Source organism: Ammospiza nelsoni, chromosome 18 (assembly GCF_027579445.1).
Source record: "Ammospiza nelsoni isolate bAmmNel1 chromosome 18, bAmmNel1.pri, whole genome shotgun sequence".
In the NCBI taxonomy this organism is placed as follows: Eukaryota; Metazoa; Chordata; class Aves; order Passeriformes; family Passerellidae; genus Ammospiza; species Ammospiza nelsoni.
Genome location: NC_080650.1, coordinates 5,405,270 through 5,420,105, shown reverse-complemented (window position 1 = coordinate 5,420,105; position 14,836 = coordinate 5,405,270). Strand labels below are relative to the sequence as shown.

The following is a 14,836-nucleotide window of genomic DNA, read 5'->3' as shown; positions in this document are numbered from 1 at the left end:
ACAATAAATTACTTTTATCTGAAATTACAACAGAGTTCAGTTCCCCTGCAATGAGGAACAGGCAGGTTCCAAACATTAATGAGGATTTCTTTTAGCAGATGTGGAACTTCCCTGTGCCTGGGGGGCTCAGGGGCTTGTGTGACACCTACCCCACACTGCCCCCCAGTAACTGGATGCTGTGTAAAGGCATATAAATATCCAGCTGTCTGGTGTTTAAAAAAAAGGGAAAAACGTTGTTTATTAGAGTTCATCCCAGTATATCTAGGACTGTACTTTGAGAACAGTTATCTATGTCCTTTCCCCCAAAACAAGAAGGACAACTCCCACATGTATATGCAATAAAACTGTATTTTTTTGTGTGGTTTTGCCTTTTTTTTTCTTTTAATACAGACATTTGTACACTTTCTTACAAAACTGCAAGTAACTACACTTCTCTTAAATCATTTTTGGTCGGCAAGTACTGTAAAATCTTTGTGTGCAATTATCATGTATTTACAGGGCCTCGTGTTAGTGATTTTCAGTGATTATTACAATAATGTCACACACTCTCAACATAAGACATGGCTTAAGATAAATATATTAGTAAATAAATATTCTGAGAACATATTTCCATACATGAAATGTGCTGCTATACATATACAGAATATATACAAGATGCTTTCTAGCTTTTAAAACATTTTTAAAAATGGTAATGAAGGAGAAAGAGCCCTTTGACCATATTACAAATCTTTACAGCAAATTTTATACAAAACAATTTTAAGTGCTATAAGACAATTTTAATTAAAAACATTTTAAATAGTGCCTCATGAGCCAAACACAACGACAACTGTTCATGTAAGTAGTAGAAAGGCATTTTGTTATAAAAACCATCCATCATGGCCAGCTAGCCTGTGAGTCTGCACTGGACAGAGTTTTATGTTAAATGGCAGAGCCAGCACAGAAGGCAGGTGTAGGTGTCTGTGGTGTGGCCTGCAGAGATTTGTACCAGCAGACATTTCCACAATGTGTGGGACCAGCACATCTGGGATCACCAGGAGCCAGAATATTCAAATCTTTGTAAGAAACACTCTTACCACAATATGCTGTTTTAGTTACAGAGTACAATGTATCCTAGGTGGCCTTTACAGTGCCTCACAAAACACCAAGAAGAATAACCAAGCTAGTGTACCATAGCTTCTAAAATGCATTTCTTTTTTTAGTGGAGGAAGGAGAGGGTAAGACTTAAAAATTAAAAAAAAAAAAATTCCAAAAATGACAAACCCTTAGAGTTTGTTCTCCCAACACATACCACTTACTTCAGTCATTCAGAGAATGAATAAGTTTTTAATAAGCTTTATACACAGAAAATGTGTTTATTGAAATTTTTCCTTTCATCTTATACCCAGATATTGCCTTGTATTAATTCTCTGAACAGCTGAATTTTGGTGCTTGTTGACTGAAAAGATGAAATGTGAATTCCTTTAGGTGGAACTTTTTTCCTAACTTACTGGGTATGAAAGCAAAAGGAAATAGATGAATGTATTTGTTATTTCTTAGATATCTGTTTCCTTCTTTTAAAATAGTTCATTTGGGACTACAGAGAATACAAATTAGCTTTGCTGGTCTCACAACCAGCCCAGTGCTGTCAAGGACATTGCTTTGGCAGAATATGAAGTGTACATCTCTATTTCTTGTCTTTGAGTATCTCCAAAGTGTACTGAACTTAGGACAAATCTTTTCCAAAGACTGGCACTGTGGGCATTAAATACTTAGTTTCCCTTTAGAAGAATTCCTGCTGTGAATACACCACAGGATGACACTGTGTCCTCAGGCACATGCAGCATGACAGGCAATTTCACCCATGCTATGGTAGCCTCTTACTCAGAAGCTGCTGTTTCCACAGGAAACAATTGCTATCAGAAGTGACGACATGAATTATCTCATGATAACAAACATCCCCACTAGGACAAGAACAAGAACAAAAGGATGTGCCCAGGCTAATGGGGTACAGAGAGCACTCTGTACACAAGACAGAAATGAAGCACAACTGGCTGGGCCCAAGAAACCTTTAAAACAGATCAATCTATGGAAGCTACATCAACCACAGCAAAGAAGAAAACAATGATCAAACCAAGTCCCTCACTTTGCCACACACACAGAAGGTGACAAGCACTGCTTCCCTTAGGCATGCTTGCAGCCTGGAAGGAAACAAGAAACCCTGTTTCCAAAATGAGCCAGCAAAGCTGTGAGCACACTGCAAGCTCTGCTTTCCTGCACATGCCAGCATTCCTCACAGCTGTAACAGGGGCTACAGGTGCCTGAAAAACTTCCTATGGAAGGAAAAGTTCATTACCTACAAAGGTAATACCCTTTCTAAGCACTTTGTTCGAGCATCTGCTTGAGGGAGAGGTCCCCAGCATTCTTCACTGGTCAGAAGATACAATGAGGTCCATGGTTTAAATACAGAAGTGAGGATGAGAACATTCTGAGCTCTCAGTTTCCTTACCCCCACTCTGTTGAAACTAATCCTAAAGGCAGGACACCTTCCTAGGCAAACCATCAGAGCAGCATGAAAGGGGGGAGAAGGGAAGAGGAGAAAGGAGACAGTCCAATGCTTCACCTCCCTCACAATCACTCACATAACTTGCTGGCTGCTAGGATTTGCTACTGGGATCAGTCAGTATCTGAGCATCCATTCAGCAGCTGTATCCCTCTGGATTACTATATTTCAAGGTGCTATCTGGTTTCTAAGGCAGGTGTAGCCCTGAGCTTATCAAAGGCTGGACTCCTTCAAGCAGGAGATAACAGCATCTACACATAGCCTGGCTTATTTAACACACTGTGTTACCTCTCAGCAAGAGGTCACTTCTAAAAAGAAAATATAAATAACACTTTGTCATTAATATAGAAATGGCACTAGAGCTCAGAAATGCTCCACACCATGTCCCACATGGGCTTTGCACACAAATCAAGGCCTGAAGTTTCAGGCAGGAGGGACAAAGGAGACAATCAAACTGATGTTAACACAGAGGAAGTAGGGGAGGGACTTCTCCACATTACCACTTTTGTGTGTTTGTCAAAGCTTAAAAAAATTAAGTCCATGAGAATTTGGAGTCTCTGATCAGCTCCGCTTCTCCATCTGGGATCTTCTGGGCAGGTCTAGTCACTGATTTGGCTTCTCTCCAGGGGATGAGATCCAGCACCTGAAGGACAAAGAAAACTAAGGAACATTGCATGTAGAATATTGCACACAGTTGGGGCCCCAAACAAGACCCTCAGTGAGTGGAGTTCACAGAGCCAGGATGCTCAGAGGGCTGCAGCACCCGGAGTGCAGGGGCTGAGGGATCTGGACTGTCCAGCCTGCAGCAAAGGCATCCCCAGCAATGCCTGCATGGAGGCTGGACCAGATGAAAGCACAGTCCTCACACACATTCTGAACAACAGGTGAGGAAGTTGAAGTGTGAGATGTTCACACTGGATATAAGGAAAACCTTTTGACCACAATGGCAGTCAAGCACAGGAGCCCAGAAGGGGACTGCACTCTGTGTCCCTTGAGGTTTATCCAGCCTGACTGGATACATTTGGTCTGACAAGCTTGGTCTGGTCTCAGAGCTGGCTCTGCTTTGAGCAGGGGGTTGGACTAGATGATGGCCTGAGGTCCATTCCAAACTAGGGTACCTTGTGATACAATGAACACCCTTTAAAATAACCCTGGCAAGGCAGGTAAGAAATATCCCCCTCTTTCTGTGAGTGGCTTTTTTTTTCACCCTTGTCTATGTCCACAGCAGAGACTTACCCCCATATTCTTCTACAGCAATTCCAAGATTTTCACCTTTAAAAAAAAAAACCTTCAGCTTGTCTGTTGTCTCTCACAGTGGCATTGCCTGCTTAGGCAACTCACCACAGCTGCCATGACCAGCACAGGGTCCCTTGCTGTGGGAACTCTAATGGGGCCCCCTCCCCACAAAGGATGAGCATGAAAGCTTTTATAGGGTTAATTAGTAAGTTATCATCTTCTCCTCCTCTGGCTTACCAAATGAGCACAAGTAACCAGGGAATAATACTCTGGGGCAAATGGCTAGTCAATAACCTGCTCCTATGTGAAGGATGGAGTAACTTTTATGGCTGCAGGTACCTAGGCAGGTGGCAGCATTTCATACACTAAGAAAGGTAGCAAGTAATCAAAAAAAAGCACATATGTTACCTGTGGCCTTTGTGGTCATCATAAGCTTCTGGGAGTTCAGAGTGGGACTGGGAAAGGGCATTCCAGTTTCCTCCTCCTGAGAGTAGTTCTGCTGCAGGAATGATGTTGCCTCATAGCACACCTCCCTCTCCACCTGTACCTCTCCAACACCTTGACAGTGCAGGTAAGTGTCTAGCTCAGGTGTTCCATCCCAGGAGCTGCAGCCTCCTATGTGGGTCCCTTGGTGCTCTGGTGGTAGGATCAGCTCACAGTCTCTGTCTTCAGGAATGATGGGAATGCGTTGACCCAGATCACATACACCCTTACAGCAGTTTGGCAAGGTGTCATCAGGAAGCGTGTACTGCACATTCACTGCATAGTCTTCTGTATAGCAGCCACCACCTCCACTGCCACTGGTGCTACTACAGGCTACCTGCTTCTCTTCATAGAAGCAGCAGGGCAACCCCTCATATTTTACCCCATCTGTCCTATGTAAGTGGTCTGAGTTAATACTGTACAAGCCTGGGGTGTTCCCTGACTGTGGTTCCATTCCTTGGCCACACGCCCCCCACAGTGGGGAGCTAAGGAAGAGTGCACCACAGTCAGCTGTGCCACTGCTGGGCTCCAGGGCAGAGTGCTGGAATTCAAAGCAGCACGCGCACGCCTGCTCCGAAACCGGCCCTGCCACCTCTGGATTCTTCCAGTTCCTTTTAACATCCAAGGCAGCACCAGCAGCGGCCTCAGGTCCTCCCTCTGAGGTAGTGCCATTTGGATCCCTGTGCTCTAGTGAGGAATTACTGCTATAGTTCATATCCATGCTGCAATTAGACAGTTGGTCCCCTGAGGAAGAAGCTGGCACGGGCCTGCAGTCAGCACCCACCAGGCCGTGAGTGTGAGCTGGGAGCTCGTCCTGGTGGGGGCCCTCCAAGAGCACAATCGCCCCCCTGTTGGCAGCACCAGCCTCAGGCACCCGGCAGGGGCTCCTGCTGCGGTACACGTAGGGGTCATAGTCACTGCTCAGAGAGCTGCGGAACGTGGAGCAGCTCCCGTAAACCCCCTGGTTGCTGACCTCAGTGCAGTCAACCATGGAATCACTGGAGGAGCAGTGGCACTGACCAGAGCTGCTGCTGCTGCTGTCACTGCCAGGGCAGTCGGCCAAGTACCCGCTGCACACCGAGCGGTGGCCGTGGTAGCAGCTGAAGCTGGAGGTGCTGCCGCTCTCCAAGCGGGACGAGGGCATCACGTGTACCACAGGAGGGAAGAGCACGCCGCTGCCAGGCTGAAAGGCACGGGAAGGACCCTTGGAGGCAATGCCAGCTGGAAGCTGTCCATCTTGCTCAGGGTAGCTAAGGCCTTGGAAGTAGTAGTGCTGATACATGGTCTCGTATCGGGAAAAGCACGCCGCTTTGGAAAAGTTGCGTCCACCAAACTTGGGCCTGCGGAAGTTGTGAGCTGGAGAGTAAGCCCTGTGCTCCAGGCTGCAGTGATGGGTGTTTAAAGCATGGTCCAAGTGAATAGGCTGATAACTGCGGATGTAGGCTGGGGAAGGGGCTTGGTAGAGGCTCTGTTCCCCGTGTCTCTCCACTGTCAGCAGGGTGATGGGGTTCCCGTGGGGGTCCATGCTGGTCCGGGTGGGATACGCTGTGATCTGGCTGGCCCTGTGCACTCGGCCCGGGTAGTGCACAGGCAGAATCACCCTCTGCTGCCTGCTGCGGGCTGCATTGATGGATTCCAGACAGATTGGGGCTGCATTCCCCTTCTTCTGTTCTGAATGAGAGAAAGAAGAATGGAGAAGTAGAACTAGAAGGGAATAAAATTACTTTATGCAAGAAGCGTATTTTGTTTTCCATGTCATTACATTATGCACCAGTTTTTTTACATGGAAGGAAATAAAAGCAAAACAAAAGTCAAAAGCATGTCTGGAAAACTTTGAAACACCCAAATGTATTTGCTTAAAAAGCAAAAGAAGTGAATTTTTTTCAGATACTGTTCTCATATACACAAAATGTTTTGCTAACATGTTGCAGAGGCTGAGAGAGGCTGGAAGTCATTGCTCAAATTTTCACTTCATGCATTTTTACAGAAATGTGCAGCACCAGAAAACTTTCTTAAGACAGAGGAAATGAAAGCAGGAAGAGGGCAAGTAAGGGAAACCACGTTCCAAGTTACAACACCATGGAAAAATAAAAGCCCATACATTGTTTTCTTTGTAATTCCCAAGGGAAAACATATCCCTTTTCTCCATGCGTCCTTGCACTCAGGGCTGCACAACACAACACTGCCCTCAGCTGGGCATCATCCCCAGCCCAAGGTTATGCCAGGGGCACTCAGCTGCTCTGCCTATGTTACAATAAGGACCGAGAGCTCCACGGAGATTCACAAACAGGGACACTTTTTATTTCATCCTTTCAGCTGTCTGAAATAAACAAGACACCAGAGCATGCAGAGTGCAGCACTTACCTATGATGTTATGGCGGCAGTGAGGGCAGGTGTGGTGCTGCAGCAGCCAAGGATCCACACATTTCTTGTGGAATCTGTGAGTGCAGGGAATGACACGCAGTTCCTACAGGAACACATGAAGCACCATGAAAATCTACTTCTTCCTGACAAGGGAATTTTTCACAGCTTGTTCCTAGTTTTTTTTCAACCTGGCTATTAAATGGAGCAATTCCTAGTCTTGAAGTGCTAAGAAGGAAAAAAATGGCATCAAGACAGCCAAGAGCACAACAGGTAGTGCTCAGGTGTCTCTAAAAGAACAGTCTGCAGGCACCTTAAGATTCCATGCAGATACAGGACATTTCTTCAGGACACTTTTTTAGTATGTCCCTATGACCCAACAGCTTTAAGAAGGCCATCATAAAAGTTTTCTTTAACATATTCAATGAACTTAAAAAACAGAAATCAAGAGTAATGATGTACCCTTCCTACAATTATTCACAATGGAAAACACTCAGGTAAAAACAAAACCAACTCAGTGTATATGATACTTTTTCCCTTGCCCAGGACTCTTATCCTTCAGCTATGATCTGTTTACAGCATTTCCTGAGCCTGATGGATATCTCAGAAATCTGTAATAAATCTTTCTTCCAAGTACTGCTGATATCTCCCCAAGAGCTTAGGTTTCCAATTTCTAACATGCTTTGGCAAGGAGTTCCATGGGGCTACTACCTCCTGGTGGAGAAACACCACACAACTTTATTCCCCTGTATTCCCCTGTCCCCAAGCAATCTGGGTCTAAAGAGTCCTTGCCCACTCAATCATTTGGGGTTTTTTACAGGAACCATTCAAAATGTTTGACCATTTTGTGACTACCCTTTCCTGAAGCACCTTCCTTTCCATTCAGTATCTTTTGTAAGGTGAGGTCAGAAAGACACAGTATTCAAAGTGAGAACATGACTAAACTTACACTGTGGTGTAATTCTGTTTTCTGTTCAGCTCTCTAGACTTTTCCATCTTATTTCTAGAATCTGATTTACCTTTCTAACTGCCACAAAGCAGATAAACTGCCACCAATTTGCTTTCACAAACCTATCTAAAGCATCAAGATCTTGTTCCTGAATAGCAATGCTCAGCTCCCAACCCATCCCTGATATATGTGAACCTCTTCCCTGTGTCTGTCATTTCAAGCTGAAGTTCATGTCTGAATTTCCTCTGCAGTCAGTTTGTACAGCCCTTTTGAAGTCCTTGTCTATCTTCATCCTTCCTACTCTGAATAATTTCCCATCAACCAATTCCATTAAACTTTCTATTTGCACTGTGCAGCAGCGCTTAAATATGCAGCTGCTATTTTCTATTGCCTTAAAAATTATGACTCTTTTATGAATCATTTCAAAATAAAATGTCCTCACATAACCTTTCTAATGGAAGTTAATAGCTGTGAATATTGACTGCCTCTATTTTATTTATTTTAAGGAGCCCATTTTCTATTTCACCCTTTTGTTGCTTCCTCTGGGTAGAACCGTCATGGACACCAAGCCCTGACATCAATACAGTGATTGTAACTGAGGAGTCAAAAAACTGTTCATGAACATTTTGACCTCTCTTCCTTCTCCTCCTCTGGTTTCCCAGCAGTGCTGTGTAATTGACATTTTTAAGACAGGGTGCCATCAAATCTTAAAAAAGCAAAACCCTAAGGATATTCCTTACCTCCAGCATAGCTTGCACACATCATCACCTCAGTGCATGTCAAAAACACCCAGAGAACCAACTGCTGAGGCAACCCTGCCTTCTTTGTGACTTGTTCTTCAGAAATGCAAGAACAGTGAAGGTACCAACTTGCAAATGGAATCTCTCACCTCTCCTTCTGCAGCATGGGTAATTCAGAGCTGCAGGATGCAGCTGAGGCCACGCTGGCTGCTCAGTGTGATCAAACTGAGAAGTGGCACCACCTCAGCACAGAATGTCCCCAACAGCCAGCCACGTACCACAGTGCTAAAACCACCTACATTCCCAGCCCATGGTGAAGAAACCTTCCATCCTTTACCTCCCCATCAATGTACTTCTCCAAGCAGATGGCACAGTCAGAGGTGGAGCTGCTACTGAGTGTATCCAGTGCTCCACAGTTACTTTCTCGGTGTCCCTTACTTTTGGACTTAAACTTCCTGGTCTCCATTTTCTCCAGTGCTTGCACTGCAAGCCTGTTCATGGAATTCTACATGAGAAGAAACAAAACAAAAAAAAAAAAGAAAAGAAAAAAGAAAAAAAAAAGCCAATGCTGCTGTGTAAGGGACTAGAGTGTAATAGCAGAGAAACACCACCATAACATATCTTACAGATCATGTCAGGCCCAAGGGATGTATAATTTATTAAATTAAACAGAGAGAAGGCTAAGTAGAATTCAGATCAGAAGCCTCATGGAAAAAAATGTATGCCACATGCAGAAGTGAGGATGATAAACTACTCTGAATTAGAACTGGATGAAGGTGCTGACAAATGGGATAATACACTGCAACTGCCCAACTGATAGGCAGCAACTATTCAAGCCAACATATAAAACTTGGCCAGGAACTTTTTTTTTAATATCAGTATTGATTGTAATGCCCCAATATGCTGTTACCATCATATTACCTGGAGCAATACTTGAGAAAGGGATTAAAATGAAATATTATAAATCAGCTGTACCATTTCCTCCAGGACAAACTCTGTTACCTGGAATTTCTCCTAACCAAACTTTTTACCTTGAAAACCCCTCACATTTCAGTAAATGTTATCCTATTGAAAAGATTTGTGATTTATTTTCAATCCTCTCCACAATACAGCAGCAAGAGTCTGGACTCATTTAGAAGTATATCAGTGCTACTGATAACCTGTGAGCAACCAGAAATGTTCTTTCTTCCCAGGACCTAACTGGACTGCTTCTGCACTGTTTTCATTCCAGGATTTAACTGAACAAACATCATGGGTGAATGTAAATCTCCTTTAAAGATATTTCCAAGTTCTTCCAAAGGCCTACACACATGGATAAAACCACAGAGCCACCAAGATGGTTATTGTAAGTCAGTGGCCTGCACTTCCAAAAGTTGCAAAGCACATTTTAGGACAAAGTAAGAGAAGCTAACTTTCAGCATTTGGTGAATTCCCACTAGTGCTCTTACCTGACTGCGTCGCTGTTTCAGTTTGATCTTGACAAGGAGAATGAGGCAAACCAGAGACACAACCACAAAGAAGGCCAGGAAAATTCCCATGTCAAAGTATTCTGTGGGTTGCTTAAAAATTAAAACAAAGGTATTATTACTCCTTCCTTCAGATCATACTCAAAGCTGTTGTTTCTAATTTCTCAGGGGCCATTGCTGAATGGCAGAATGGCAGAAGTCAGGGTACACATTGTTCTGTTCATTAACTGGGATTCTCTGAGACAAAACCTGCGTTTTGTGTGCCACTGCAAGTGAACAGAATACACAGAATGCCAAGCATGAGATGGCAGGTTTACAATCTCTGAACTGCAAAATCCAGGTTTTTTAACTGAGTGCATCACACCAAAACTAATTTTTATAGCTTATTGAGTGGCTCATGCATGTAAGCGACTGAAAATCAACATTTGATTTTTCAAAAAATGGCCCACTTCTCAAATACATCTCTCAACAGAAGGATTCCATTAAAACAAAAAACCAAAAAAACCAAAGTGATAATTGGGACATTGATGACCTTCAGTTTTGTTCTTCTGTAAACTATATGTAGAGAGTGTTAGGGAAAAAAAATCTAGAAAAACTATTTTATATTACAATTACAAATATCAGATAATCTCATAGTTAATCAGATAATCTCAAATTTAATCCATGTTTAAAATACTACACAGAATTATTAGTTAACACAGGGCAAATTGCCTTACAAAACTCCTGAACCCTCAGGAGTGTGCAATAATTAAGAAAAAGGAAAACCTCTACTGTGTGAATTTTTTGGCCACTTCTATACTCAAAACTATCCTTCTGAAAGACAGCAGATGCCACATTGTGGATTCTATACTTACACCAGGTCCAGCTGCTTGCCCACAGTGCTCAGTTTATTTAGGTCAACAGAATTTCACATTTATTAATGCACACAGGGAGCACCAGAACATCTTCTCACCAGTGCAGAGAGCAAGCCCTGCCTGCAGTGACAGCAGCACTGATACCCAGAGAAAGGATGTGAAAGTCTCACCCGTGGGGGGCGATGCTGAATCCTGGCCCGTGCCACTTTCTGCTTGTTTACAATGTTCATTAGCTTGACAGCATCAGCACCTTTCACATACACCACTGGTCTCTTCAGAGGGTCCTCTGAGCCCTGGTTCAGCTAGAACAAAAAAAATAAAAATAAAAATAAAAATAGTCTTCTCAAAAGGCATGTTTCAGGAAAACCACCTTCCTTCTGGACAATGCAGAGAATGGTTAAGGAGTATGAATGTGGAATTGATTTCAAGCACTTTTGTTCTCTTCTAGCACAGACCTTTAATTAAGTATCCCACAGAATTAAACCTGACTTATGCTGCCTTTTTTTTTATGATTATTTATTATTTTTTTTAAGATTAGGAAAAGCAAATGCTATTTCTGAACAGCCTCTTTAACTTAGCTGCATCATGTATCAGTGCATTAATACTGTAATGCCAAACCTCACAATGAAGAAGAATAAAAATCTGCACATTCAAAAAAATCGTCCCTGCTACGTTTTATCAATCTTTCAATTTCAACATTATTCACAGAAATTTCTTCAGCTTTCTGAACAATCTCATATCAGAGTCCTGTCTTTCAGGCTCTTTGTACCTAGCCACGTTAATTTAGTAATTTCTGATGTTTAACTCTACAAACTCATTCAAAATTACTTGAGTTCTAGCAATGATGAGACTTACTGACTGCAGGATGGGGGGCCTCAAAGACTAAAACATTTGAGCAGACCACATAATTCACCCTGAAACTTCCTCCAGGTCCAGCTATGTTTTGTCAAAAAGGCCAAATGATAGAATCAGAAAATACTGTGTGTGGGGAGACATGTCATGAGCCCATATGGTCAAGGCAGGGTCAACTATGACACCAAATCAGGCTGCTCACAGCATTATGCAGTCAGATGTTGAAAACCTTCAAGTGTGGAGAATGTGCAACTTCTCTGGCCAACAAATGCAGAACAACAATCTGCTAAATTATACACCAGAGAGAGTTATAACTACACAAGAGAATTGTTCTGTTAACCAGCACCAACACAATAAATTCATATAGCTTATTCTGACTGATGAGCAAAATACGAGCGCAGAGGATGGTGGATAGAAAACAAGCAATGCACTGACCAGCAGATGGAAATGGTACAGGGGAAAGGAATGAGATGACAGGAATGGGAGCAAACAGAACAAGAATATCTTATGGCTGAGATTAACATGTCTGCATTGTTGATAGCTACCTGTTAGCTCTGGCTAAACCATGTAGAAATTACCAGCTGACTGGTCCATCATCCTGATTAAAGGACTCTACTTAAACTGACCAGATGATGAAAACAGATTTCATTGAGACTTTTTAAAATTGATTCTTCCTAGTATTTGACAGATTTTCTGAGAACACTGATCAAACTGCTTTTAAGGCAGGTGTCTCATGATGAGCTAAAAACTAGCTGCAGTATCCAGGGATCCTATGTGTCCACAAGCCTTGCTGGCCTGGGGCCAAATCCAGTCACTGTCCTTCCATTCCCACACCCTCTCTCTCATGGTTTCTTGCTCAAGAGACAATTCCCCCAGTTCCTCAGTCATTTTTGCACATTGTCAGACTCTTGCTAACCATGCTGCTCTGGGTGCTGTTACTCCTCTTCAAATATGCAAAAGTAAAAATAAGAAACAATTCAGACTTCAGAGGACATTTTAAAAAAGTTTCATTCTTAACTTACAGTAGAAGATACTCAGATCAATGGGAACAAAACCCATTTAGGCAAAGTCCTTTTATTTGGCATTTACCAAATTATCTGAGGACAATTCTTCTGGTCAGGCCTGCCTCCAATTTCTGTTCACTGACTGGCAGGAGGGACTGCCTTTCATAATACTCCACTCCTCCTTTTCAAAGCAATCTCCCTTATTTGTTCTATGCTTGGTAACAAGCATACATGAGAAAACTTCCTAAACAGCTCCCCTCAGTGTCTTAGGATATTTCCTTTTGAACCAAAGAGTCCAGATTACCTCATGTCAGTTTTCCCTGCATGTTATCTGTCATTGTTTTCCACAATTCCATTATGAGTGCCAAAATGGTATTTATTTTAAAGACCAATTACTTAGCACCCAAATGTCAAAGGTTCTGAAGACTTTAGATGAGAATCAAAATCCACTAAAAACAAGCATCCAGAACAGCATGAGAACAGAGCCAATGCAGTAACTGTAACTTTTAGAGTATGAAAGCTACATCCAGTCATCCCTCTCCTGTTTGTTTCCACAGGCTACTGCTCTTTCATCGAACAGAGCCTACTCACTGTGTCAGCTACTGCTCTAAGCCACTAACCTTCTTCCATTTTACTGGAACACCCAAAATATTCAAACATCCACTAGATTGGGCTCCCAGCTCTTGAGGACAGATGCACCCAGTTTATTATTTATAATCAAGCAAGGAAAGCTTTTGTTGTTAGAGGGAAAAGAGCAAGAGACAGTAACTCAGCTTCCCAAGTCCAGAGCAGGGTGGCTGAAAGTAACCAGAAGCTGTAACACAGAGTTAAAAAACCAGAAAATGACAGATCTTTGTAAGGAGATTTTTTTTTCCTGCACAGAAAAGGGGGAAAAAAATATCCCTGTGAATATTTTCAAGATCAAGGCTGCAACTTTGATGCATATGCAGGCCACAGTACTCAAAGCATCCATTGCACAGGATCTTCTGCATTCCTTTGTCCAGCAGATTTCAGAATTAAAGACAGCTTCTTTAATGCAAACATTGATGATCTCCTTTTCCCCCAAGAAATACAAGCTGCACTTAAAAACCTTCAGCTCCACTTGTTTCTGCTGTAACAGAAACAGCAGTTTTGTTTCAAGACAAAACAGAACCAAACCAAATGCAGACTATTTTTGTGCTTATGTTTCTTCACTGAAATAACCCAAAATTAGCTGAAGTATGCTAAAGCCTTTCATAGGGCTATTACCTCACCCACTTCAAATAAAAAGACCAAAGTTATAACAAGACTTGGAAAAAGAAGAAAAACCCTGCTTGTCCACAAAATACATAGGCAGAAATCATCAGCTGTAAATGAGAAAGAAATGGTAATAAGCTTTAAAAAGAAACTTGTTTAGAATCGGGTTTAAAAGTTGTTTCACAATCTCAAAAATAGCAGCTGTTTAACAACACTATTGATCACAGGCTGGATAGGCCAAACATCCTGTGTTTTGTACACAGAGCTGGGCAAAGAAAACCTCCTTGATTAGATAATGGGCCACAAAAAAATTCCCTCCATCCTCTTTCAAAACCGTAATCCCAGACCTGGATTCTGGATTCTAGCAGATGCTAGAAGAAAAATCTAACTCCCCAAAGTTTTCCCTTTCTGCCAGGTTCCCAACAGCTGCGTTGCCTCCTGCCTGGCATTGCTCATACCTGATCAATGGCATCTGGGTTTTCAGAAACATCAAAGATGACCGCGGTGGCTCCTCGCTGTACTGCTCGCTTTGCCTGCAATAAGAAAGACAGCATCCTCAGTCCCACCCCAAAAGATAACTTCTTAGCTCCAAAATTACTCCCTCTCCTCACCTCCAGATAGAAAACTTAACATTTTGTGTTTCTGTGCAGTTAAAACAAATGACAGGACAATTACAAACAGGAGTTCCTGAACCAGCATGCAATGCAGTTAAACTTCACTACAGCTTCTAAAGTGTCTCTGCTCCTTCCTTCTTAAACTCCTCTTTCAACAACCTTTTAAAGGGATTCAAATGAGATTTAGACCCTCTAAAGACTTTAAGTAGAAGAATTTTTTTAAATTATATTATTTTCCCTCCATTTTACTTGCAAGTGCCATTAAAAATCAATTTCCCTATGACTTGGAGTGGAGACAAGCTCACTAGTGTAGAAAATTAAGGTGGACAGGATTCTTTACACTTTTTCAGTGTCATTCTCACAAACTAGGATATCACAATTTCAAAGTGTGCCTCAGAGAATACTGCTTTTTCTGACCATCAGAGGTCAGAACTGTTGCATACGTTTCTTATGCTGACCAGAGCTACGTAAGTGCACAGCTTTTCTTCAAATACAGTCCAAA

The 14,836-nt window shown here is 42.5% G+C and overlaps 1 protein-coding gene across 1 annotated transcript in view; it reads right to left on the bottom strand.

The window, feature by feature from the left end:
• Positions 1-330: 330 nt before the first annotated feature.
• ZNRF3 (zinc and ring finger 3) overlaps positions 331-14,836 on the bottom strand; it is a 66,436-nt gene continuing 51,930 nt past the window's right edge. The window contains exons 3-9 of the mRNA XM_059485479.1: positions 14,179-14,253; positions 10,799-10,930; positions 9,757-9,867; positions 8,646-8,813; positions 6,623-6,725; positions 4,184-5,929; positions 331-3,182 (exon numbers count right to left, since the gene is read on the bottom strand). Coding sequence (XP_059341462.1) covers positions 3,139-3,182; positions 4,184-5,929; positions 6,623-6,725; positions 8,646-8,813; positions 9,757-9,867; positions 10,799-10,930; positions 14,179-14,253 — 2,379 coding nt within the window. The 3' untranslated portion in view covers positions 331-3,138. The remainder of the gene's footprint in view (positions 3,183-4,183; positions 5,930-6,622; positions 6,726-8,645; positions 8,814-9,756; positions 9,868-10,798; positions 10,931-14,178; positions 14,254-14,836) is intronic.